This window comes from Haliotis rufescens, unplaced genomic scaffold (assembly GCF_023055435.1).
Source record: "Haliotis rufescens isolate VD_foot unplaced genomic scaffold, xgHalRufe1.0.p SCAF_42, whole genome shotgun sequence".
NCBI classification, from domain to species: Eukaryota; Metazoa; Mollusca; class Gastropoda; order Lepetellida; family Haliotidae; genus Haliotis; species Haliotis rufescens.
The window spans coordinates 2,772,079-2,797,108 of record NW_025964135.1 but is presented as its reverse complement, the minus strand read 5'-3'; the positions used below and the strand labels follow the sequence as shown (position 1 = coordinate 2,797,108).

At 42.3% G+C, this 25,030-nt stretch overlaps 2 protein-coding genes across 3 annotated transcripts in view; one reads left to right on the top strand and one right to left on the bottom strand.

Moving 5' to 3' along the window:
* Positions 1 to 25,030, bottom strand: part of LOC124148178 (tripartite motif-containing protein 2-like) — a 65,243-nt gene that overhangs the window by 23,208 nt on the left and 17,005 nt on the right. Inside the window, exons 1-2 of one of the 2 annotated variants that reach the window (XM_046519147.2) lie at positions 17,058 to 17,449; positions 9,147 to 9,253 (exon numbers count right to left, since the gene is read on the bottom strand). The gene's annotated coding sequence lies outside the window, so the exon portion shown is untranslated. Of the gene's footprint in view, positions 1 to 9,146; positions 9,254 to 17,057; positions 17,450 to 25,030 lie in introns of those variants that run through there. The other variant, XM_046519149.2, reaches the window with a different exon arrangement.
* LOC125372537 (mucin-5AC-like) lies at positions 9,749 to 12,349 on the top strand. The gene has a single exon (XM_048382873.1). It carries the CDS (start codon positions 9,749 to 9,751, stop codon positions 12,347 to 12,349), a length of 2,601 nt encoding a protein of 866 aa, XP_048238830.1.

Below are 25,030 nucleotides of genomic sequence, written 5' to 3'. Positions count from 1 at the left end.
AGACTCATACCCGAGTATAACAGTGTTAGCCTACTGAGATACCATGCCACAGTCTAACATGAATACCCCACTCAGACACAGTATACCAACTCCAAGCTGACCAGTCCTTTTTTTAGCCCAATAATGTCGAGCAGTAGGCAGGGTAACAGAAAGTACCTTCATTTAACATCGTTTGGTCTGACTTGGCCAGGGATCTAATAACCAACCTTCCGCTCCCTGGGCAGACACTCTGTCCACTGGACCACAGTGTCAGTCTCATTTCCCTCAGATTAAAGTGGTCAGTGTTCAAACACAACACAAGCTGGTGGAGTTGACACAGTTCACATTCACAACAGAGCTGTGTTAGGGAAACTAAATATGTCATTCTCTCATCAGATCAAACACCCATCTGGTGCCACGACGAAACACCTGCAACCCAGATTCACCTGGAATCCTTCTGGCTTCCATTATAATCAGGTGAAGAATTGATTCGCTTCCTAATGGAAACAATGTTGGATGACTAAGCGACCCAGAAACGCTGTTACTTTGGTTGCTGAACAGGGGCTGTTGGGTATCCATTGACTTGAGGATGCATAGTTGAAAATCCATGTGCGTTCCTGTGCAAATGCATGCATCCAACAGTTCAATCTATTGATTAATATTGTGGGCAACAATCCACATTGTCTGAGTGCGAAGACAAACAATCAACCAAATCACCAAACCTGACCACCTAGTCCATAATTTGGTAGCCTCTAATGATTGTTTGTTTGTTTGTTGTTTAACGCCGCACTCAGCAATATTCCAGCTATATGACGGCGGTCTGTAAATAATCGAGTCTGGACCAGACAATCCAGTGATTGACATCATGAGCATCGATCCACGCAATTGGGATCGATGACGTGCATCAACCAAGTCAGCAAGCCTGACCATCCAATCCCATTAGTCGCGACAAGAATAGTCGCATTTTACGGCAAGCATAGGTTGCTGGGGACCTATTCTACCCCAGATCTTCACAGGTCGGTAGCCTCTTGTGGCCAGCATAGGTTGCTGGGGACCTATTCTACCCCAGATCTTCACAGGTCGGTAGCCTCTTGTGGCCAGCATAGGTTGTTGGGGACCTATTCTACCCCAGATCTTCACAGGTCGGTAGCCTCTTGTGGCCAGCATAGGTTGCTGGGGACCTATTCTACCCCAGATCTTCACAGGTCGGTAGCCTCTTGTGGCCAGCATAGGTTGCTGGGGACCTATTCTACCCCAGATCTTCACAGGTCGGTAGCCTCTTGTGGCCAGCATAGGTTGCTGGGGACCTATTCTACCCCAGATCTTCACAGGTCGGTAGCCTCTTGTGGCCAGCATAGGTTGCTGGGGACCTATTCTACCCCAGATCTTCACAGGTCGGTAGCCTCTTGTGGCCAGCATAGGTTGCTGGGGACCTATTCTACCCCAGATCTTCACAGGTCGGTAGCCTCTTGTGGCCAGCATAGGTTGCTGGGGACCTATTCTACCCCAGATCTTCACAGGTCGGTAGCCTCTTGTGGCCAGCATAGGTTGTTGGGGACCTATTCTACCCCAGATCTTCACAGGTCGTTAGCCTCTTGTGGCCAGCATAGGTTGCTGAAGACCTATTCTACACCACATCTTCACAGGTCGGTAGCCTCTTGTGGCCAGCATAGGTTGCTGGGGACCTATTCTAACCCTGTATACCCACGTAGGGTTGAATGTGTATGTGTATGACATCATGAAGCCTCACAGATCACTGGGGCCCTCCAGTGTTTCAGTCTACGGCCCTATATGTGTCTACTGTTTACAGGACACATTCAATTGACTTAAATTACAAGTTACTGACACAATAATCATGATAAATGTGTTGTCAAAATGACCTCAATAAGACAGTTTCATTTAAAGATGGTCCCACAGGTTCAAACAAATAATACAAACAAGTTAGTATCCATGTTTCAAGATTGGTATGCAGTGCTAGCCTAATTTATTCAATTAATTTTCCATGGAGAAGAGTCAATGTTTAAGAACATTAAATGGTTGATATGTCAGTGGTTAATTTTCCATGGAGAAGAGTCCATCATTTAGAACATTAAATGGTTGATATGTCAGTGGTTAATTTTCCATGGAGAAGAGTCCATCTTTAAGAACACTAAATGGTTGATATGTCAGTGGTTAATTTTCCATGGAGAAGAGTGAAATGTTTCACCCATGGTGGGGAATCGAGCCTGGGTCTTTGAGAAGCAGAGTCGCCTTTTACAGCAAGCATGGGTTGCTAGCAACAATTCTAACCCGGATCTTCACAGGTACTTACCTGCATGAACATCACGAGACTGAGTGCATCTGTCACCTCGGTTGTAAAACTCTAGTAAACAGGTCCCTGCACCCAAGAACAGACTACACTGCTGCTACTATCAAGACAGGATCAACTCTGACTGCCAGCACCAGACTGATGGTCCATATGGCATGCAAGAGCAATAACCGAAATGTTGATAACGACTTATCTGGGATGATGGTAAACGATATAAACATGGATATTTACGCACAGATAGCCTAATTATGATGCAGATGTTTACAAATATAACAAGCTATCAAAGTTCACATGTGGCAGATATAATATCACTTGGTGCCTGGCTTGTGGTGATAAGTGTGTTCCACACATTGGAGACTGTAGCTCACCTGCAAATTCACTTGTTGCCTAATTACTGCTAATTAAAGACTTCATGACATTTGGACTTCTCATTGCTTATCAATGACGAAAACCATACTCTAGTGTATACACTGGGCTCTGTTCTATTCTGGGAGATTTGAATAGGGTACTGGCACATCGTGCCCTGGAATCCCCAATGGTACTGTTTAACTCCTCAGATCCAGAATCAGTACAGGGAGACAAGCATGAGGTACTGACTATCTATTCTGGACAGGAATCCCTACAGGGAGACAAGCATGAGGTACTGACTATCTATTCTGCCCAGGAATCCCAACAGAGAGACAAGCATGAGGTACTGACTATCTATTCTGGACAGGAATCCCTACATGGAGACAAGCATGAGGTACTGACTATCTATTCTGCCCAGGAATCCCTACAGGGAGACAAGCATGAGGTACTGACTATCTATTCTGGACAGGAATCCCTACATGGAGACAAGCATGAGGTACTGACTATCTATTCTGGACAGGAATCCCAACAGAGAGACAAGCATGAGGTACTGACTATCTATTCTGGACAGGAATCCCTACATGGAGACAAGCATGAGGTACTTACTATCTATTCTGGACAGGAATCCCAACAGAGAGACAAGCATGAGGTACTGACTATCTATTCTGGACAGGAATCCCTACAGGGAGACAAGCATGAGGTACTGACTATCCATTCTGGCCAGGAATCCCTACAGGGAGACACGCATGAGGTACTGACTATCTATTATGCCCAGGAATCCCTACAGGGAGACAAGCATGAGGTACTGACTATCTATTCTGGACAGGAATCCCTACAGGGAGACAAGCATGGGTACTGACTATCTATTCTGGACAGGAATCCCTACAGGGAGAAAAGCATGAGGTACTGACTATCCATTCTGGCCAGGAATCCCTACAGGGAGACAAGCATGAGGTACTGACTATCTATTCTGGACAGGAATCCCAACAGGGAGACAAGTATGGGTACTGACTATCTATTCTGGACAGGAATCCCTACAGGGAGACAAGTATGAGGTACTGACTATCTATTCTGGACAGGAATCCCTACAGGGAGACAAGCATGAGGTACTGACTATCCATTCTGGCCAGGAATCCCTACAGGGAGACAAGCATGGGTACTGACTATCTATTCTGGACAGGAATTCCTACATGGAGACAAGCATGGGTACTGACTATCTATTCTGGACAGGAATCCCTACAGGGAGACAAGCATGGGTGCTGACTATCTACTATGCCCAGGAATCCCTATAGGGAGACAAGCATGAGGTACTGACTATCTATTCTGGACAGGAATCCCTACAGGGAGACAAGTATGGGTACTGACTATCTACTATGCCCAGGAATCCCTACAGGGAGACAAGCATGAGGTACTGACTATCTATTCTGGACAGGAATCCCTACAGGGAGACAAGCATGAGGTACTGACTATCTATTCTGGACAGGAATCCCTACAGGGAGACAAGCATGGGTACTGACTATCTATTCTGGACAGGAATCCCTACAGGGAGACAAGCATGGGTACTGACTATCTACTATGCCCAGGAATCCCTATAGGGAGACAAGCATGAGGTACTGACTATCTATTCTGGACAGGAATCCCTACAGGGAGACAAGTATGGGTACTGACTATCTACTATGCCCAGGAATCCCTATAGGGAGACAAGCATGAGGTACTGACTATCTATTCTGCCCAGGAATCCCTACAGGGAGACAAGCATGAGGTACTGACTATCTATTCTGGACAGGAATCCCTACAGGGAGACAAGCATGGGTACTGACTATCCATTCTGGCCAGGAATCCCTACAGGGAGACAAGCATGGGTACTGACTATCTATTCTGGACAGGAATCCCTACAGGGAGACAAGCATGGGTACTGACTATCTATTCTGGACAGGAATCCCTACAGGGAAACAAGCATGAGGTACTGACTATCTATTCTGGACAGGAATCCCTACAGGGAGACAAGCATGAGGTACTGACTATCTATTCTGGACAGGAATCCCAACAGGGAGACAAGCATGAGGTACTGACTATCTATTCTGGACAGGAATCCCTACAGGGAGACAAGCATGAGGTACTGACTATCTATTCTGGACAGGAATCCCTACAGGGAGACAAGCATGAGGTACTGACTATCTATTCTGCCCAGGAATCCCTACAGGGAGACAAGCATGAGGTACTGACTATCTATTCTGCCCAGGAATCCCTATAGGGAGACAAGCATGAGGTACTGACTATCTATTCTGGACAGGAATCTCTATAGTGGGACAAGCATTAGGTACTGACTATCTATTATGCCCAGGAATCCCTACAGGGAGACAAGCATGGGTACTGACTATCTATTCTGCACAGGAATCCCTACAGGGAGACAAGCATGGGTACTGACTATCTATTCTGGACAGGAATCCCTACAGGGAGACATGCATTAGGTACTGACTATCTATTATGCCCAGGAATCCCTACAGGGAGACAAGCATGGGTACTGACTATCTATTCTGCACAGGAATCCCTACAGGGAGACAAGCATGGGTACTGACTATCTATTCTGGACAGGAATCCCTACAGTGAGACAAGCATTAGGTACTGACTATCTATTCTGGACAGGAATCCCTACAGGGACCAAGCATGGGTACTGACTATCTATTCTGGACAGGAATCCCTACAGGGAGACAAGCATGGGTACTGACTATCCATTCTGGCCAGGAATCCCTACAGGGAGACAAGCATGGGTACTGACTACCTATTCTGGCCAGGAATCCCTACAGGGAGACAAGCATGAGGTACTGACTATCTATGCTGGACAGGAATCCCTACAGGGAGACAAGCATGAGGTACTGACTATCTATTCTGGACAGGAATCCCTACAGGGAGACAAGCATGAGGTACTGACTATCTATTCTGGACAGGAATCCCTACAGGGAGACAAGCATGAGGTACTGACTCTATTCTGGACAGGAATCCCTACAGGGAGACAAGCATGGGTACTGACTATCTATTCTGGACAGGAATCCCTACAGGGAGACAAGTATGGGTACTGACTATGTATTCTGGCCAGGAATCCCTACAGGGAGACAAGCATGGGTACTGACTATCTATTCTGGACAGGAATCCCTACAGAGAGACAAGCATGGGTACTGACTATCTATTCTGGACAGGAATCCCTACAGGGAGACAAGTATGGGTACTGACTATCTACTATGCCCAGGAATCCCTACAGGGAGACAAGCATGAGGTACTGACTATCTATTCTGGACAGGAATCCCTACAGGGAGACAAGCATGGGTACTGACTATCTATTCTGGACAGGAATCCCTACAGGGAGACAAGTATGGGTACTGACTATCTACTATGCCCAGGAATCCCTACAGGGAGACAAGCATGAGGTACTGACTATCTATTCTGGAAAGGAATCCCTACAGGGAGACAAGCATGGGTACTGACTATCTATTCTGGACAGGAATCCCTACAGGGAGACAAGTATGGGTACTGACTATGTATTCTGGCCAGGAATCCCTACAGGGAGACAAGCATGGGTACTGACTATCTATTCTGGACAGGAATCCCTACAGGGAGACAAGCATGGGTACTGACTATCTATTCTGGACAGGAATCCCTACAGGGAGACAAGTATGGGTACTGACTATGTATTCTGGCCAGGAATCCCTACAGGGAGACAAGCATGGGTACTGACTATCTATTCTGGACAGGAATCCCTACAGGGAGACAAGCATGGGTACTGACTATCTATTCTGGACAGGAATCCCTACAGGGAGACAAGTATGGGTACTGACTATCTACTATGCCCAGGAATCCCTACAGGGAGACAAGCATGAGGTACTGACTATCTATTCTGGACAGGAATCCCTACAGGGAGACAAGCATGGGTACTGACTACCTATTCTGGACAGGAATCCCTACAGGGAGACAAGCATGGGTACTGACTATCTATTCTGGACAGGAATCCCTACAGGGAGACAAGCATGGGTACTGACTATCTATTCTGGACAGGAATCCCTACAGGGAGACAAGCATGAGGTACTGACTATGTATTCTGGCCAGGAATCCCTACAGGGAGACAAGCATGAGTGCTGACTATCCATTCTGGCCAGGAATCCCAACAGGGAGACAAGCATGGGTACTGACTATCTATTATGCCCAGGAATCCCTACAGGGAGACAAGCATGGGTACTGACTATCCATTCTGGCCAGGAATCCCTACAGGGAGACAAGGATGAGGTACTGACTATCTATTCTGGCCAGGAATCTCTTAAGGGAGACAAGCATGAGGTACTGACTATCCATTCTGGCCAGGAATCCCTACAGGGAGACAAGCATGAGGTACTGACTATCTATTCTGGCCAGGAATCCCTACAGGGAGACAAGCATGAGGTACTGACTATCTATTCTGGACAGGAATCCCTACAGGGAGACAAGCATGAGGTACTGACTATCTATTCTGGCCAGGAATCTCTAAAGGGAGACAAGCATGGGTACTGACTATCTATTCTGGCCAGGAATCCCTACAGGGAGACAAGCATGAGGTACTGACTATCTATTCTGGACAGGAATCCCTACAGGGAGACAAGCATGAGGTACTGACTATCTATTCTGGACAGGAATCTCTATAGTGGGACAAGCATGAGGTACTGACTATCTATTCTGGCCAGGAATCCCTACAGGGAGACAAGCATGAGGTACTGACTATCTATTCTGGCCAGGAATCCCTACAGAGAGACAAACATGAGGTATCTCTTCGGGGAAGCAAAGTACAAAGCACCAGATTTGTCCAAAGAGAACAGGCAGCTGCTTGCTAAGCAGTTCTACATCAGTTCTTATCACCAGCTCCAGGGGGACTTAAAGTCGTCTCTGTGTGTAACACACATCTATTATTAATTATTTCTCAGAACACAGAAGTGTAGGTAATGTAAAGAGTCTTCATGACTCTAAGCCATTGAAGGTATAGAGTCTGACCATGTTGACCTGAGGACAAAGTTCAGACATCAAACATTCATTCAAGTTATGAACCGAATCGGTCTAATGGTTTCCAATGGGAAATTGGATCTTTCAAGACTTGGGATCGATGATGTGTATAATTAGGGTTCAAGGGTGAGATGTACTGAAACCAACACATAAATATATTATTTATTATACTGACCACTAATCCCATCTGCTTATGAGGACCTGTGGCAAAATAGCTGCCCAATAGCCAGTGTAGTTCCAGTTCAATTTCATAGTTAATCAGTTGGTTTTCGGTTGTTTCAACCCAGAGTCAATCATAATATTTTTAGTGATTATTTTCCATTTATTTTCATTAATTTCATACTAAAATCATGGAGGATGATAACAATTTAGTATACCGTATTCGAAGTAATAAGCGCCTACAGCGATAATTGCTAATATATTGGCTAGTGAACAATCCCAATTTAAGCAGCCCTTCTGATTGATCAATGTACAAAAGACTTATTTATTCGTGTATAATACGCACTTGTGTGTTATATGCACCCATAATTATGGGCGAAAATATACCAAAAATATCTGTCATATATAAACATTTCAGGCTGGCAGAATAAACCACGAAATTTATCTTTCAACTCTGTTTTTCTCACCAAAATAAGATTCTAATAAGAGCCCCTATTTCTAATTTTGAGAGCGCCCTGGTTGCTCATTACGTCAAATAAGGTAACTTGTTTCAGAAAACACAAAAGCTTGATAATGACATGGCTTCAAGATATGTATTGAGGAGTGCTGTGACATGTAATTTGAGTTTTTCTATTTGCTTTATTGCTATATACTTGAAGGGTTTCACTGGAAGGTATGCTCCAATTGTAAGATTTTCCTATTTTTATTTATGTTTGATCATTGATTGCTTTTCTGAACCAACACTGCAAGTCCCCCAAGTTGTTGTGATGGCTGGGAGGCGGCTTAATGCTGCTTCATGCATCACCGTGTGTCATCTAGATGTGGGCGGAAAGCCTGATGTGATGCAGGTCCTTGTCACCTCTCTGGTGAGACCAGGGATCGATCTACGATTCCAAACTAAGTGCCCTTGTCCGGCAAATAGGGAAAAATCATTGTGTAAATGTGGGATTTTTTGCAAGTCCATACTTTCTTAAATTCAAGTGTACTAGAAGACTGTTTCCAAAAAGCAATGCCTCTTCCTTCTTATTGGTCCTGTTATCTTGGACATACAAGTCATGTCTACAAAGCCATAATAGAGTGCAAAGATTATTGTAATTCCCGGCATACATAAGACTTACGACTTTCATATCTCGTAGCAACGATCACTTTGTGAAACAACCAGCCTGCTTCATTTCGACTCGGTAGGTTAGAATGAATTCCCCAGCACTCTTTTGCATGTCATATGAGGAGACTAATTTGGATCAGATTGCCAGGCTTGGTGTCTTGTTTGATTACATGCCATCATAAACAGGCAGCATGGCAAACAAACATTGACGGCCTTCCCCCTCACCTTTCCTGGCCCCCTGCGCTGGTGCGACTGACTCCGGACTTGACTGCCCCAAGAAGACACCTGGTCTTACACCTCACCATTAGTGGCCATCCCCGCTCTTCTGCATGCTGCAAGAGAACAGAAATACAGTGAAGGAACATAAGAGAGAATTTGATGTTTCAGGGTCACGTTCCTCAAAGGGATTGTAGCACAAAGATGATGGTAACTATGATAGTCGTAACACTATGATCGCTTTGTGGAACAGGTGCAAGCTGTATAGTGAAGTAATATTCAAGCTATATGATGGCGGTCTATAAATAATCTAGGACCGGACAATCCAGTGATTGACATCATGAGCATTGATCCACACAATTGGGATTAGATGACATGCATCAACAAAGTCCACAAGCTTCTTACGGAAGCAGGTGTGGCTAAGGACCTGTTCTATCCAGAATAGTGAATTTAAGGTGAGGTGAGGTGAGGTCAAGGGGGATTTACGTCGTGTTCAAGATAATTGCAGCTACATTACAACATATATGCATATGTGTGTGTGTACTTGTAAATGCAGACAAATGCCTGTTTTAATGTGTCTTAAGTCCACTCAGAGATGCTACAGTGTTAACATGGATATCACACTCAGATACAGTACACCATCTGCCAACAGATACAGTACACCATCTGCCAACAGATACAGTACACCATCAGCCAACAGATACAGTACACCATCAGCCAACAGAGACAGTACACCATCAGCCAACAGATACAGTGTACCATCAACCAACAGATACAGTACACCATCTGCCAACAGATACAGTACACCATCAGCCAACAGATACAGTGTACCATCAACCAACAGAGACAGTGTACCATCAGCCAACAGATACAGTGTACCATCAACCAACAGATACAGTGTACCATCAACCAACAGATACAGTACACCATCTGCCAACAGAGACAGTGTACCATCAGCCAACAGATACAGTGTACCATCAACCAACAGATACAGTGTACCATCAACCAACAGATACAGTACACCATCTGCCAACAGATACAGTGTACCATCTGCCAACAAATACAGTGTACCATCAACCAACAGAGACAGTACACTATCTGCCAACAGAGACAGTACACCATCTGCCAACAGAGACAGTACACTATCTGCCAACAGAGACAGTACACCATCTGCCAACAGAGACAGTACACTATCTGCCAACAGAGACAGTACACCATCTACCAACAGATACAGTACACTATCTGCCAACAGAGACAGTACACTATCTGCCAACAGAGACAGTACACTATCTGCCAACAGAGACAGTACACCATCTGCCAACAGATACAGTACACCATCTGCCAACAGATACAGTGTACCATCAACCAACAGATACAGTGTACCATCAACCAACAGAGACAGTACACTATCTGCCAACAGAGACAGTACACCATCTGCCAACAGAGACAGTACACTATCTGCCAACAGAGACAGTACACCATCTACCAACAGATACAGTACACTATCTGCCAACAGAGACAGTACACTATCTGCCAACAGAGACAGTACACTATCTGCCAACAGAGACAGTACACCATCTACCAACAGATACAGTACACCATCTGCCAACAGAGACAGTACACCATCAGCCAACAGATACAGTGTACCATCAACCAACAGAGACAGTGTACCATCAACCAACAGAGACAGTACACCATCTGCCAACAGATACAGTACACCATCTGCCAACAGATACAGTACACCATCTGCCAACAGATACAGTACACCATCTGCCAACAGAGACAGTACACTATCTGCCAACAGAGACAGTACACCATCTGCCAACAGATACAGTACACTATCTGCCAACAGAGACAGTACACCATCTACCAACAGATACAGTACACTATCTGCCAACAGAGACAGTACACCATCTACCAACAGATACAGTACACTATCTGCCAACAGAGACAGTACACCATCTGCCAACAGATACAGTACACCATCAGCCAACAGATACAGTGTACCATCTACCAAGAGATACAGTAAACTATCTGCCAAGAGATACAGTAAACCATCTGCCAACAGAGACAGTACACCATCTGCCAACAGATACAGTGTACCATCAACCAACAGATACAGTGTACCATCTGCCAACAGATACAGTCCACCATCAACCAACAGAGACAGTACACCATCAGCCAACAGAGACAGTACACCATCAGCCAACAGATACAGTGTACCATCTACCAACAGATACAGTGTACCATCTACCAACAGATACAGTAAACCATCTGCCAACAGATACAGTACACCATCTGCCAACAGATACAGTGTACCATCTACCAACAGATACAGTGTACCATCTACCAACAGATACAGTAAACCATCTGCCAACAGAGACAGTACACCATCTGCCAACAGATACAGTACACCATCTGCCAACAGATACAGTGTACCATCTACCAACAGATACAGTGTACCATCTACCAAGAGATACAGTAAACCATCTGCCAACAGATACAGTACACCATCTGCCAACAGATACAGTACACCATCAGCCAACAGATACAGTGTACCATCTACCAAGAGATACAGTAAACCATCTGCCAACAGATACAGTACACCATCTGCCAACAGATACAGTGTACCATCTGCCAACAGATACAGTGTACCATCTGCCAACAGATACAGTGTACCATCTGCCAACAGATACAGTAAACTATCTGCCAACAGATACAGTACACCATCTGCCAACAGATACAGCATACCATCAACCAACAGATACAGTGTACCATCTGCCAACAGATACAGTGTACCATCTGCCAACAGATACAGTGTACCATCTGCCAACAGATACAGTAAACTATCTGCCAACAGATACAGTACACCATCTGCCAACAGATACAGCATACCATCAACCAACAGATACAGTGTACCATCTGCCAACAGATACAGTGTACCATCTGCCAACAGATACAGTGTACCATCAACCAACAGATACAGTGTACCATCTGCTAACAGAGACAGTGTACCATCAACCAACAGATACAGTGTACCATCTGCCAACAGATACAGTGTACCATCAACCAACAGATACAGTGTACCATCTGCCAACAGATACAGTGTACCATCTGCCAACAGATACAGTGTACCATCTGCCAACAGATACAGTGTACCATCAACCAACAGATACAGTGTACCATCTGCTAGACTAACATTTAGTCTCTGAAATCTTATATTACACAATATCCTTCTTGACTCTAAAAAAATTCCCTATGCTGATGTGGAATAGAGCTAGCTTGAGCTAGCTAGACTTGCTTTTGTATGCATTTCTAGATTATGTTTTTTTCATAAAATAAATATATTCCACGGTCATGGTGCAGGACTAACCATCTGCCAACAGCTACAGTACACCATCTGCCAACAGATACAGTGTACCATCAACCAACAGAGACAGTACACCATCTGCCAACAGATACAGTGTACCATCTACCAACAGATACAGTGTACCATCTACCAACAGATACAGTGTACCATCTGCCAACAGATACAGAACACCATCTGCCAACAGATACAGCATACCATCTACCAACAGATACAGTATACCATCTGCCAAAAGATACAGTGCACCATCTGCCAACAGATACAGTGCACAATCTGCCAACGAACCAGTCCTTGATTTTGTCCCCTTCGTGATCAACGCCTGAGATTCGGTAACATTAAAGTACCATCTTCTAAATGTCTTTTGGTTTGACGAGGCCAGGAATCGAACACAACAGACCTTTTCCTCAGGAATACAATTAGCATTATTTCAACTGAATCAAGACGTGATTTGTTCCTTATTTTTAGCAATTCTTTAATATTTATGATGTCTGAATGTGGGCAGGTAACTTTGAAGATGGGCAGGCAACATTTATGGGCCACCTGCCCTGTAAAGTGAGTGAGTGAGTGAATATGGTTTTACGCCGCTTTCAGCAATATTCCAGCAATATTCCAGCAATATCACTGCGGGGGACACCAGAAATGGGCTTCACACATTGTACCCCTGTCGGGAATCGGACCCAGGTCTTAGGCTTTAACCACTAGGCTACCCGACCGCCCCTCAAACACTAAAGGATCAACAAGACATGCAACATCTGAGTGCAGGGAACATCCAAGCGTCAGCTGTGACCCAGCTGATCGTGTCACTCTGCCCCTTAACCGGTCACACATTATCTCCCCAATTCATACCAGCCACAAAGTCTAGAAACCATTAATACTGTTTAACAACCACTGTCACACACACCAGGGCGTGGTAGATGACAACTGAAAATGATGAAGGAATAACAACTGATCAAGCCATACACAATAATAAAACTGAAGCTTAGGCAATCATGTCGGCACCTAACACTGATGTTCTGGAAAAGTCCATGTATACTAATGATCCAACTCTACAAACTGATGGACTTGGATTGAGCAAGACGACCAGGATAAGGAGACCTCCACGATATTTATTCTACCGATTCCAGAAACCACTCCAGATAGTCATTGATTTTTAGGTACATGGCTGTCGATCTGACCGTTAATTTCATTGCAGAAAGAGCTGGATCTTTTACACGTATTGATTTTAGAGTATTTTTAGATTCCATATTTAACTCAGTAAACACGATAAAATGAATATTTGAATATTACCTAGGTACCCGCTGTGAAAATGGCTCAACACCCTGAATATGTTCGCTAATATCAAATCAGAAGCTATTATGTTTCATTTCATGCATGGATTCACAAGGGAATCATGTGTTTTCTACTCTTGTAAACAGTTAATTCCATAAGAAGCTTTACAGACAATATTACTGAACACAAACCAAAAGTGAGGCTATATTAGTGTTAGTTTACTGCTTAAGGTGCGACCAAGTGGAGCCAAAACTCACAATCAGAAAATAAAACATACGTCGGTAAATAGTTTTAACTTGTTAAAATAATTTTCATTTGATGTATTAGGTAAATGAAAAGATACAACAAATATAACAAAATATTAAAGTAACAATTAACAAATTAACATTTTAAGGGACTTGTCATATTACAAGGAGTTGAGATTAAGGGGAGGTAATGACAAATGACTTGGGCCACTCACACGCAGCCACCCTTGAGGACAAAGCGTACCTTAACATAAATGTATATATATACGTATACATTACATATGTACAATGGTAACAACAACCCTTACTAAGCATCCTGCACTTAAATATCGGTTAGCGCCCTCCTCCAAGGCAACATAGACGTCCATATCACCAATGAAATCGATGCTTATGCAAACCCTAATACTACATGGGCCATGGCTGCACTGCGTTTTGCGAGACGATGCAAAACCGGGAACTGTGCCTCGCTACCTTCCTGTCCACATTGCATGTTCAAGGCCATTGCGAAGAAAAACAACCTGCTGAAACAATGGCCAGAACGGACCCTTGTGGTATAAACACAATATTGTAAGCATGCATTTTCCCCTCTCCACTATAAATCCTTCCCAGTGAGCATGGCGTGTGAGCAAGGTGTTGAGACAGAATGGGTAGTCAGGTCCTTTGAGGTGAGTTGAGGTGAGTTGAGGTGAGGTGAAATGTGGTTTACCCCACTCAGACACAGTATACTGACTCCGAGCTGACCGGTCCATGTTTAGCCCCTTAATACCGAGCGCCAGACAGGGTAACAACAAGTACCATCTTTTTACATCTTTTGGTATGACGCAGCTGGGGATCGAACCCCGGACCTTCCGCTCTCCATCAGGCCCTTTGACTTGAAGGAAAGGGTAGTGAGGTTCTGGGACTTGGTGGATGGTGCACAACAGTCTGGGACACAGCTCAGAGTGTCAATCACTGGTTTGTCTGGTCCAGGCTCAGGCCTCAAAGTATAAATTTTTACCAAGTAGCCATATGGCTATAAGTATTTTTTCCAGGTAGCCAGTGGTAAAATTCAGAAGTCAAGCCAATAGTGTAGGCAGGCAAAAGCATTTGAAAATATCTTTTATCAAATAACTATTATAGGTACAAGTCATAGCACTAGTCTTAGAATTGTATATTAGTGGAAACTGTACTGGAGTTTTGTCATTTGAGACTCGAACAATGATGCAAATTATGTTACAAGATTATATAGGTATATCCTTGCTTATCCAATAAACTATCGAATATGATAAAATACTTATTACATTAATATTCATGTATTTCGGTTCATTGTTGACTTTAGGAGTAATTATTTGCGAGTACTATTATTAGCAGACATGTTTATTTTTGTGTCTACAAATGTGCAGCAATAGAATTTAGTCACCAAAAGATATTTTTGAAGGTAGTCATTTGGCTACCTCTGAATTATAGACAGTAGAAAAATTGAAATTTAGGTCGCATTGGCGACTGTTTTAGTCGCAACTTTGAGGCCTGAGACTCATATATTTACAGGCTGACATCATTCAGCTTCAGAATATTGTTGAATGTTGCATCTCTCAGCATCTTTTCTGTAGATTTTATTGTTGATATCTGATATATGAACTATTACTAGCCGAGTCTACAAGACCTAATGAAATTTTACTGGACTAGTATCATATGCACCACTTCCTCAAAAGCCTAAACCCCTTGAATACGTTGAGACTCATTTCATTCGTCACCACTCTCCCCTTTCCGTAACCTGCAAGAAGACTCGTCCCCCTATCGATGAATGACATGTGTGAAAATATGACAAACAAATCAGAATACGTGTATGACTTCACAGATAAGCTTTTGGTGTTGTGGGTATTTAACCCATGCATTTTAAAATCATTGGAAATCAGTAATTCTATCTGGGTATTCAAATTTCTGTTACCCACTAGTTTTTACACATGTGGGTATTTAACTTAAATATTTAAAAACACTAATCATCTAGTCCCTGCAAACTGGTGTCGTGTGGGTTCGAGAGCTTTGTAGGACTCAAAAATACCACGATACTTCCCCAAGAAAGTGTGATGGCAAATGATTATGATGTAACTGTCATCGTGGAGTTTGGCAAGGTTGACGGAATGCCCATTTATAATTTCAAAATAAGTTGCTGATTTGCGAATCGAATGCGCAGGGTTACTTCACTATATTTTGATGATACGCACAAGTTTTATTTTTGTAGAGTATTTGTAATGTTCGTTGCGTATTTGATACGCTTGGATTTTATTTTACTGCGTATTTCTGCATTTCTGATGCGTATTTTACGCAGATACGCAGCTTATCTGGAGCTCTGGACTTCAATTACTTTGGTCAAAGAATCCCTCAGGAATAATGTTTGATTTTACATATGTCTTAGACTTAAAAATATACCCATACATTATTATACAGTATGATTGAACACATGTAAATGTAAGTCCTGATGTGTTTTCAATAGCATCTGGAATATATATGATATACGGGGGAAATATACGTGAATCATTACGCAATGAGTTGACAATTCTTTTAGCTATGCCCGTTTGCGCTTAGACGGAACCCAGTTGCAAAAATGGCCACAAGAGGGGCACAGGTCACTATTTCGGTTTGTCCCGAATAACACAAGTTGGTCACAAATGAGGTCTTTTATGATATAGTATGCAGTGTTCAGATGGTCATTGAGGGTCATTGAGGTTAAATGCTCCCTTGGTATTTGAATCTGGGTATCCATTAAATCTGTCCCATTCAACATCAAGGTAATAAATTGGACCCCTTGACTTCCATGCTTCAATGGGGACAAGGTTCAGACAGCCCTTATCCAATTTGATTCAAGACTTATTTTGTGTATGAGCTCAAAATTTTATGACTAAAATCAATCTTATTGTTAATGCCTACCCTATATGCCCTGAGTTTCACACAAGGCAAGAGCCACGTCGTGACTGAGAAGAACACAGTCAACAGGCTACACAGCTTAATGAGTCTCTCTTAATGCACCTGATTATTTACATACTTGCAATGTTTACATACCTGCACGTCATATCCATCCAACACACCGGCCACAGACAGCATGCCATTCACATGCTCAGATAAGCTAAATCACACACTATGACTTCTAAGACTCTCTTCAATGCCTGGAGAGAACAGATTTGGACAGCCCTCCAGCAAATATTGTTTCCTTATCGACAGCCATCAGCATATCAGTCAGAGAAACACATGTCGCAATCAGTGGGCAGGCAGTCAAGCGTGGAGCTTGAGACAGGCGACCGGTAAGTCAGTCCGCCAGGTAAACACGATCTGATCATACGAGTATTTGTGCCCAGAGTGACCTACTTCGTATTTGTACTTCCTCCTACAGTATTATAAACCTGCCACTTGATCATGGAGATAGATGGACATGTAGGTGACTTAAGTTACTTTCACTGATCTGGATGAAGGCTTACTTCCTCTTGCTGGTTTCTGTTCAACATACCATATTCAGCGTAATAAGCGACCAGGGCGCTCTCAAAATTAGAAATAAGGGGCTCTTATTAGAATATTATTTTGGTGGAAAAACAGAGTTGAAAGATAAATTTCATGGTTTATGCTGACAGCCTGAGTGAGTTAGAGAGTATGGTTTTACGCCGCTTTTAGCAATATTCTAGCAATATCACGGCGGGGGACACCAGAAACGGGCTTCACATTTTGTACCCATCTCGGGAATCGAACCCAGGTTTTCGGCGTGACGAGCGAACGCTTTAACCACTAGGCTACCCGACCGTCCCCTGACAGCCTGAAATGTTTATGTACGACAGATCTATACATTTTTCCAGATTATAATTTCCCATAATTAAGGGTGCATATAACACACGAGTGCATATTATACATGAATAAATAAGTTTTGTGTATATTGATCAATTGGAAGGGGTGCTAATAGGGATTGTTCACTAGCCAATATATTAGCATATGTCGCCGTGGGTGCCTTTAAGAGTGGGGCGCTAATATTACGCCGAATACGGTACTTGTAATAATTTCCTCAAGCATCCAGTTTTCCTGGTTGCAAATGGAAGCAAATAATTTGCTCTAAGTGTCCAATGGGACATAATAATAAGTATAGCTTAATCATTGAAACCAATTGAATTTTAGCCATCGTAGCATGCACATACACTTTACTCAACCTGTCAGATTTTCTTCACTCAATCACACAGCATTGTTTCAAACAAGGAAAATCAAATTCAGTCTTTCCTTTCTGAAATTCACATATGAGACAGTCTACTTCTAGGTGTTATTGATGTGGTGGTTTCACATCACTAACATTGCTTTGAGAATATTTTACAGATTCTCATGGCATATTCCGTTTAATAACTACTACAGAAAGGTATGCTTCTTATATAGACTTTTAATTTGACATTATTTCAATACAGAAGAGACCGAAGTAGATTGGCCTAACACGTGCATTTCACGTGCGAACGTAGAGCCGTTAAGTTTATCGGAATCGGAATGATTTTGCAGCACATGGACAATAGCCCCTACTTGACTCTTGGCAGCATTGTCAGGAGATATTAGTTTATTATATGGAATTCTATTAGCTGGCCTCAGCTTACAAGGCTGAACAGAATTTTACATTTTAATTTGAGCTTCAGACAATCCTCAACAATCACAGACTGCATCTCTATGGCAATGTCACTTCGAGGGGTGTTCACATTGAACCAGACCAGGCCACAGTCCATTGAGCACAACTATCCAGGCTGCATAATGCATGCCTTCACTTTCCCCTAGGGAGCCTTCCTGGGAATAATGTTCATTGTTCATCGTCACACTTGTTTAATATTGACTTCTTGAATCTTTAACTACCTTCCCGGTTATCTGGCAGTGATCTGTTTGTTTGTTTGTTTGTTTGTTGTTCAACGCCGCACTCAGCAATATTCCAGCTATATGACGGCAGTCTGTAAAATAATCGAGTCTGGACCAGACAACCCAGTGATTGACATCATGAGCATCGTTCCACGCAATTGGGATCAATGACATGTATCAACCAAGTCAGCGAGCCTGACCACCCGATCCGGTTAGTCGCCTTTTACGACAAGCATTGTTGCCTTTTACGACAAGCATTGTCGCCTTTTACGACAAGCATTGTCGCCTTTTACGACAAGCATTGTCGCCTTTTACGACAACCATAGTCGCCTTTTACGACAAGCATTGTCGCCTTTTACGACAAGCATTGTCGCCTGGCAGTGATCTGACTGGTGCTGAACGTGTTTCTATCCTACTTGCACGTCGGTGGTAAACACGATAACACGATTGAATAACGATGTACTGGTTACATGTACAGTACAAACACACAGAAGTGTTTATAAAGTTTGTTTGTTTGTTTGTTGTTTAACGTCACACTCAGCAATATACCAGCTAATATGACGGCGGTCTGTAAATAATCGAGTCTGGACCAGACAATCCAGTGATTGACATCATGAGCATTGACTCACGCAATTTGGACCGATGACATGTATCAACCATGTGAGTGAGTCTGACCACCCGATCCCGTTAGTCGCCTCTTACGACAAGCATAGTCACCTTTTATGGCAAGCATGGGTTGTTGAAGACCTATTCTACCCCAGATCTTCACAGGTCTGTTGATAAAGATAAAGATTACTGACAATATATCAAATCAATAACATTTTTCAAAACATTAACAACTTCCCCTATATTGTCATTACAAACACTTTGAACATTTGTCTTCATCAATAATAACAAGACAGATAACCATGAATCCTGGGCTCTCAAACTGACAAAGATGGAAGATAGAATGACTCAGGGCCACAATATGAGAGCGTATTTGAAGAAAACAAATGCTGGAAATCCACGATTAGAACATTCTGACATCATCTGATACACATCCCAAAGTTTTCTGCCTGAAATGTCGGTCAAGATCAAATAGCTTATCTGAAGCAGCAGTAACACTGTGCAGGCAACGTTTGTGTCACAGATACACAGACACTTAGTATTGTGAGAACAGGGCCTGGTTTCATTGGCTCCTCATCAAGTACACTGCAGAACAACATGATGACAACGTGTCATGCACTGCAAGGAGCTCTCACAGATTGGTCCTTGCATTATGTTCATAGAGAAGTAGTATCTATTTTTAGCAGATGACCATGTTGGGATTTCCTTTAAATAGACCCAGAATCTTTGCACAGGAATGGGTGAGAAATGCAGTATTTGAACACTTGTTCTCCAATATCCTAAAAATATGCCATACTCCTAAAAAGTCACATTTCTTGTCATGCTGAGCGGCGACAGGCAACGAAAAAAAGGTTTAGTTTGTCTGCAAATTGTGAGAGTCTACCCGTAAAGCAGGACCCTTTTCGTGAGCACCTGGTGTCTGCACTGATTTTCGGTGATCCATTCATATAATCGTCACTGCAATTTTGCCCCCTAAGCCAAAATGGAATCTGTTTCGTCAAATAATTGACACTGGTTATTCTCTGACGTTGATGTTGTATACTTTCGTGTATCGGCATAAAAAATCTCAAGCACGTCCAGACTGTCAGGAGGTATTCTTGTTTTCTACTCTAATATGTCAAAATAATATTTTCACAAAAAACAAATGGGAAGACCACCTTCATGTCCCGATCACTGATTGGTTGATCTCTAGCAGTGATTCGTAAAACTGTTCCATCAGGAAAATAATCAGTAAGAACCACTTATAACCAAAATGTTTGATCATTGATTATTTGTTTGTCATAGCTTATTTCATGTATTTGTTTTATTAGTATTTTCAGACTTAATCAGTAGTAAATCTCAGAGAAAATGTGTTCAGCACAGATTGCTATTTCCAGCTTACTTTACAAGACAATTACCGTATTCGACGTAATAAGCGCCCAGGGCGCTCTCAAAATGAGAAATAGGGGGCTCTTATTAGAATATTATTTGGGTGGAAAAAACAGAGTTGAAAGATAAATTTAGTGGTTTATGCTGACAGACTGACTGTTTATATACGACAGATATATTTTTCCAGAATTTAATTGCCCATAATTAAGAGTGCATATAATACATGAGTGCGTATTATACACGAATAAATAGGTCTTGTGTACATTGATCAATCAGAAGGGGTGCTAATTGGGATTGTTCACTTGACAATATATATCAGCAAATAACGCCGTGGGCGCTTATTAGAGCGGGGCGCTTATTACGTCGAATACGGTAAACGCAAAATTCTTAATCTCTGCATATATAAAAATGGGTAGCATGACAGGTAAACAGTAAACTGGTATTGTAAATCATCATATCAAGTTTGTAAATACTGAAGGGCCATTATATCAGTCGGTCAGAATGACCTTTGTATCGTATATTCAGTCATCAGTGATTAAAAATAACTATTAGACACTTGGCCGATGACAAATTTCTTTTAAATGCAAGGTGCGGCAGAATCATGAGAAAAACATTATTATTCCAACATCAACACATACATTTTGAAGTCATCATGACCCAAGCAATAACTTTAAACGGGGTGCTTGTGTTTGCTCCTAAATACTAAGCATATTTAATACATGTAGTATTTGAATATCGCCATCCCTTGCTCCTCCAGCATATTTGGTACATGTAGTATCTGAATCTAGCCATCCGTTGCTCCTCTAGCATATTTGGTACATGTAGTATCTGAATCTAGCCACCCCTTGCTCCTCTAGCATATTTATTACATGCAGTATCTGAATCTAGCCGTCCCTTGCTCCTCTAGCATATATGTACATGTAGTATCTCAATCTAGCCACCCCTTGATCCTCTAGCATGTTTAGTACATGCAGTATCTGAATCTAGCCACCCCTTGATCCTCCAGCATGTTTAGTACATGCAGTATCTGAATCTAGCCATCCGTTGCTCCTCTAGCATATTTAGTATATGTAGTATCTGAATCTAGCCACCCCTTACTCCTCTAGCATATTTAGTATATGTAGTATCTGAATCTAGCCACACCTTGCTCCTCTAGCATATTTAGTACATGTAGTTTCTGAATCTAGCCACCCCTTGCTCCTCTAGCATATTTAGTACATGTAGTTTCTGAATCTAGCCACCCCTTGCTCCTCTAGCATATTTAGTACATGTAGTATCTGAATCTAGCTGTCCCTTGCTCCTCTAGCATATTTAGTATATGTAGTATCTGAATCTAGCCACCCCTTGCTCCTCCAGCATATTTAGTACATGTAGTATCTGAATCTAGCCGTCCCTTGCTCCTCTAGCATATTTTGTACATGTAGTATCTCAATCGAGCCACCCCTTGCTCCTTAAGCATATTTAGTACATGTAGTATCAGAATCTAGCCATCTGTTGCTCCTCTAGCATATTTAGTACATGTAGTATCTGAATCTAGCCATCCCTTGCGCCTCTAGCATATTAAGTACATGTAGTATCTGAATCTAGCCACTCCTTGCTCCTCTAGCATATCAAGTACATGTAGTATCTCAATCTAGCCACCCCTTGCTCCTCCAGCATATTTAGTACATGTAGTTTCTGAATCTAGCCACCCCTTGCTCCTCTAGCATATTTAGTACATGTAGTTTCTGAATCTAGCCACCCCTTGCTCCTCTAGCATATTTAGTACATGTAGTATTTAAATGTCGTCATCCCTATTTTCAACATTTAACATCAACACCACAGTATTAGTTTTAAAAACACTGAATATTACACAAAACTAGTCTACCAAGTCACCTGGGCTCTGGTCAGACTTAGACTTAACATACAGTCCCCAACACAAAGTTAATGTCTCAAAAAAGATCAAATAAAAATAATTCTATAAAGGAACCCTCAAGTTTCTTAATCTGAGGGAAAATCTCAGGTTGCATGAATACCTGCTGCTGCAGCGGAAAGAGGAAGAACAATGATGAAGGGAGAGTGGGTTGAAGGGCAGAATCATGAGAATATTTTGTTTTTATTCCAACACCATGAACAAACTGAGATGTATCTAGACCTGCTCAGAGTCTGATATTTGGCCCCAAGTCAAATGACTGAAAAAATTTAAATGAAAGATTTCATATTTTTACAGATTTTTATTAAGAACATTAAAAAAGTCCAATTTTGAACAAATTCACTCTTTTTTTCCAAGTTTGCCTGCCAGGGTCACTAAGTTTGATTAATCCCTGACATACATCTTGCAGTCATCATGACCCAAGCACAAGCACCAGTGAAACCCCTAACAGTGACATTTCAAGTCCTAACAAAGCAGTGATAGAAATTAGCACTATTTCTACAATCCTTGCCGAATTGCCCAACAGTTAAGATATCAGAGGAACTAGTAAAAATTTGCCATTATTAAGGGTCTTGCTACATGTTATCATTATATGGACTGGTGGACTAAAAATGTTAGATTCTATCGCTGCTAGGGTATTTTAAACAAGTTTATCACAAAATAATGCCTCCTCAGCTCTCTTAAGGTTCAAGAGAGCATCTTTCATCAATTACCACGTCACCTTTTATCAATCATAACACACAAATGATATGATTAAACAGACAATTGCAACCACTTTAGTTACATCGTTCACAACATCAATCAGCAACTGATCAGTGTAATATTACATGCAGGGGGGAAACAGCTAGCAGCTCATTACAGCCAACCAATCACCATCCTCCAGTATTATATTCAAGGTGACAATACGAAAGTTTCCCAGATCTGTTTCAGGATGAAAGCTTGCAAATAGAAACCAGTCAACAATGAGTGGGTATGGTTACAGAATCCTATACCAAGGCAAACACCAGAGACAGGGGCGGTGTGTCCCAACATCCTTAAAAAAACAGCAACAACAATCAGGACATTGTGACATACTCTAGACAAACGAATACTTGACCACACATCAACCTTGGTAATACAAACACTGGCTTATGTAGACTGGCTGTAATAAATTATCTTCTAACCCCAGCTTGAAACTTGAGCATAGAAAGGGCTTGTTGGCTGGTATCTCTTGTGTTATCTGTATTATTGGACCAGAATATATTCAGTGTTGGAAATGTTTGTTGCTCGTTTGTTTTACATTGCACTCAGCAATATTCCAGCTATATGACGGTGGTCTGTAAATAATCATGTCTGGACCAGACAAACAAGCGATTGACATCATGAGCATCTATCCAAGCAATTGGGATACGATGACATGCATAAACCAAGTCAGCGAGCCTGACCACCCGATCTCGTTAGTCGCCTCTTACGACAAGCATAGTCGCCTTTAACAGCAAGAATGGGTTGCTGAAGACCTATTCTACCCCAGATCTTCTTCACTGGTCAACGAAGAAATGAAGAGTTCTCAGGTTCTTGAGGCATATTTTCGTAGAATTTTAACGTAAGTACAGGGATACAAATTGACACTAGCCAGCTGGCCTGAACCTGTTTTTCAATAGTGACGATAGAAATATTGGTCTCCTGAGGGCAAGTGACTAGGAAAGTCATCACGAGTGAGTGAGTGAGTGAGTGAGTGAGTGAGTGAGTGAGTATAGTTTTACGCTGCTTTTAGCAATAGTCTAGCAATATCACAGTGAGGGACACCAGAAATGGGCTTCACACATTGTACCCATGTCGGGAATCGAACCCAGGTCTTCGGCACGACGAGCGAACACTTTAACCAGTAGGCTACCAGACCGCCCCTAAAACTATTCAGAGTTTGACTACTTTTACCCCACTTTTGGTCATTGCCATTGGATACCTTCAGTTCAGTGAAGAAAAGAAATAGCACCAGCTCACCACTAGACTAATCTAAGCAAGTTTCATCCAGAAAAAATTCAAAGGTTTTGGCCCCGGAAACGAGCACAACCGTCATTTTCAGTATAAGTTCAACTTGTTGTCATGGAAAGCAAATAATTTAAACACAAAAGAAAAAACCAAATCATCAAAAGGCTCCAGGTGGCACTAAGTCTGATCTATATCGCAAGTTTCAACACAGTTCTGCTCCTGAAACGGAAAACGGACGGCTGACGGACGGACATGGTGGTTGCTAAAATGGGGTTAGAAAGTGTCCTTGAGTTTGCTGGCATACTTAGTAATGTAG

Coding starts and splice junctions, on each gene's coding strand:
- LOC125372537 (XM_048382873.1), top strand. CDS start 9,749: ATGGATATCACACTCAGATACAGTACACCATCTGCCAACAGATACAGT.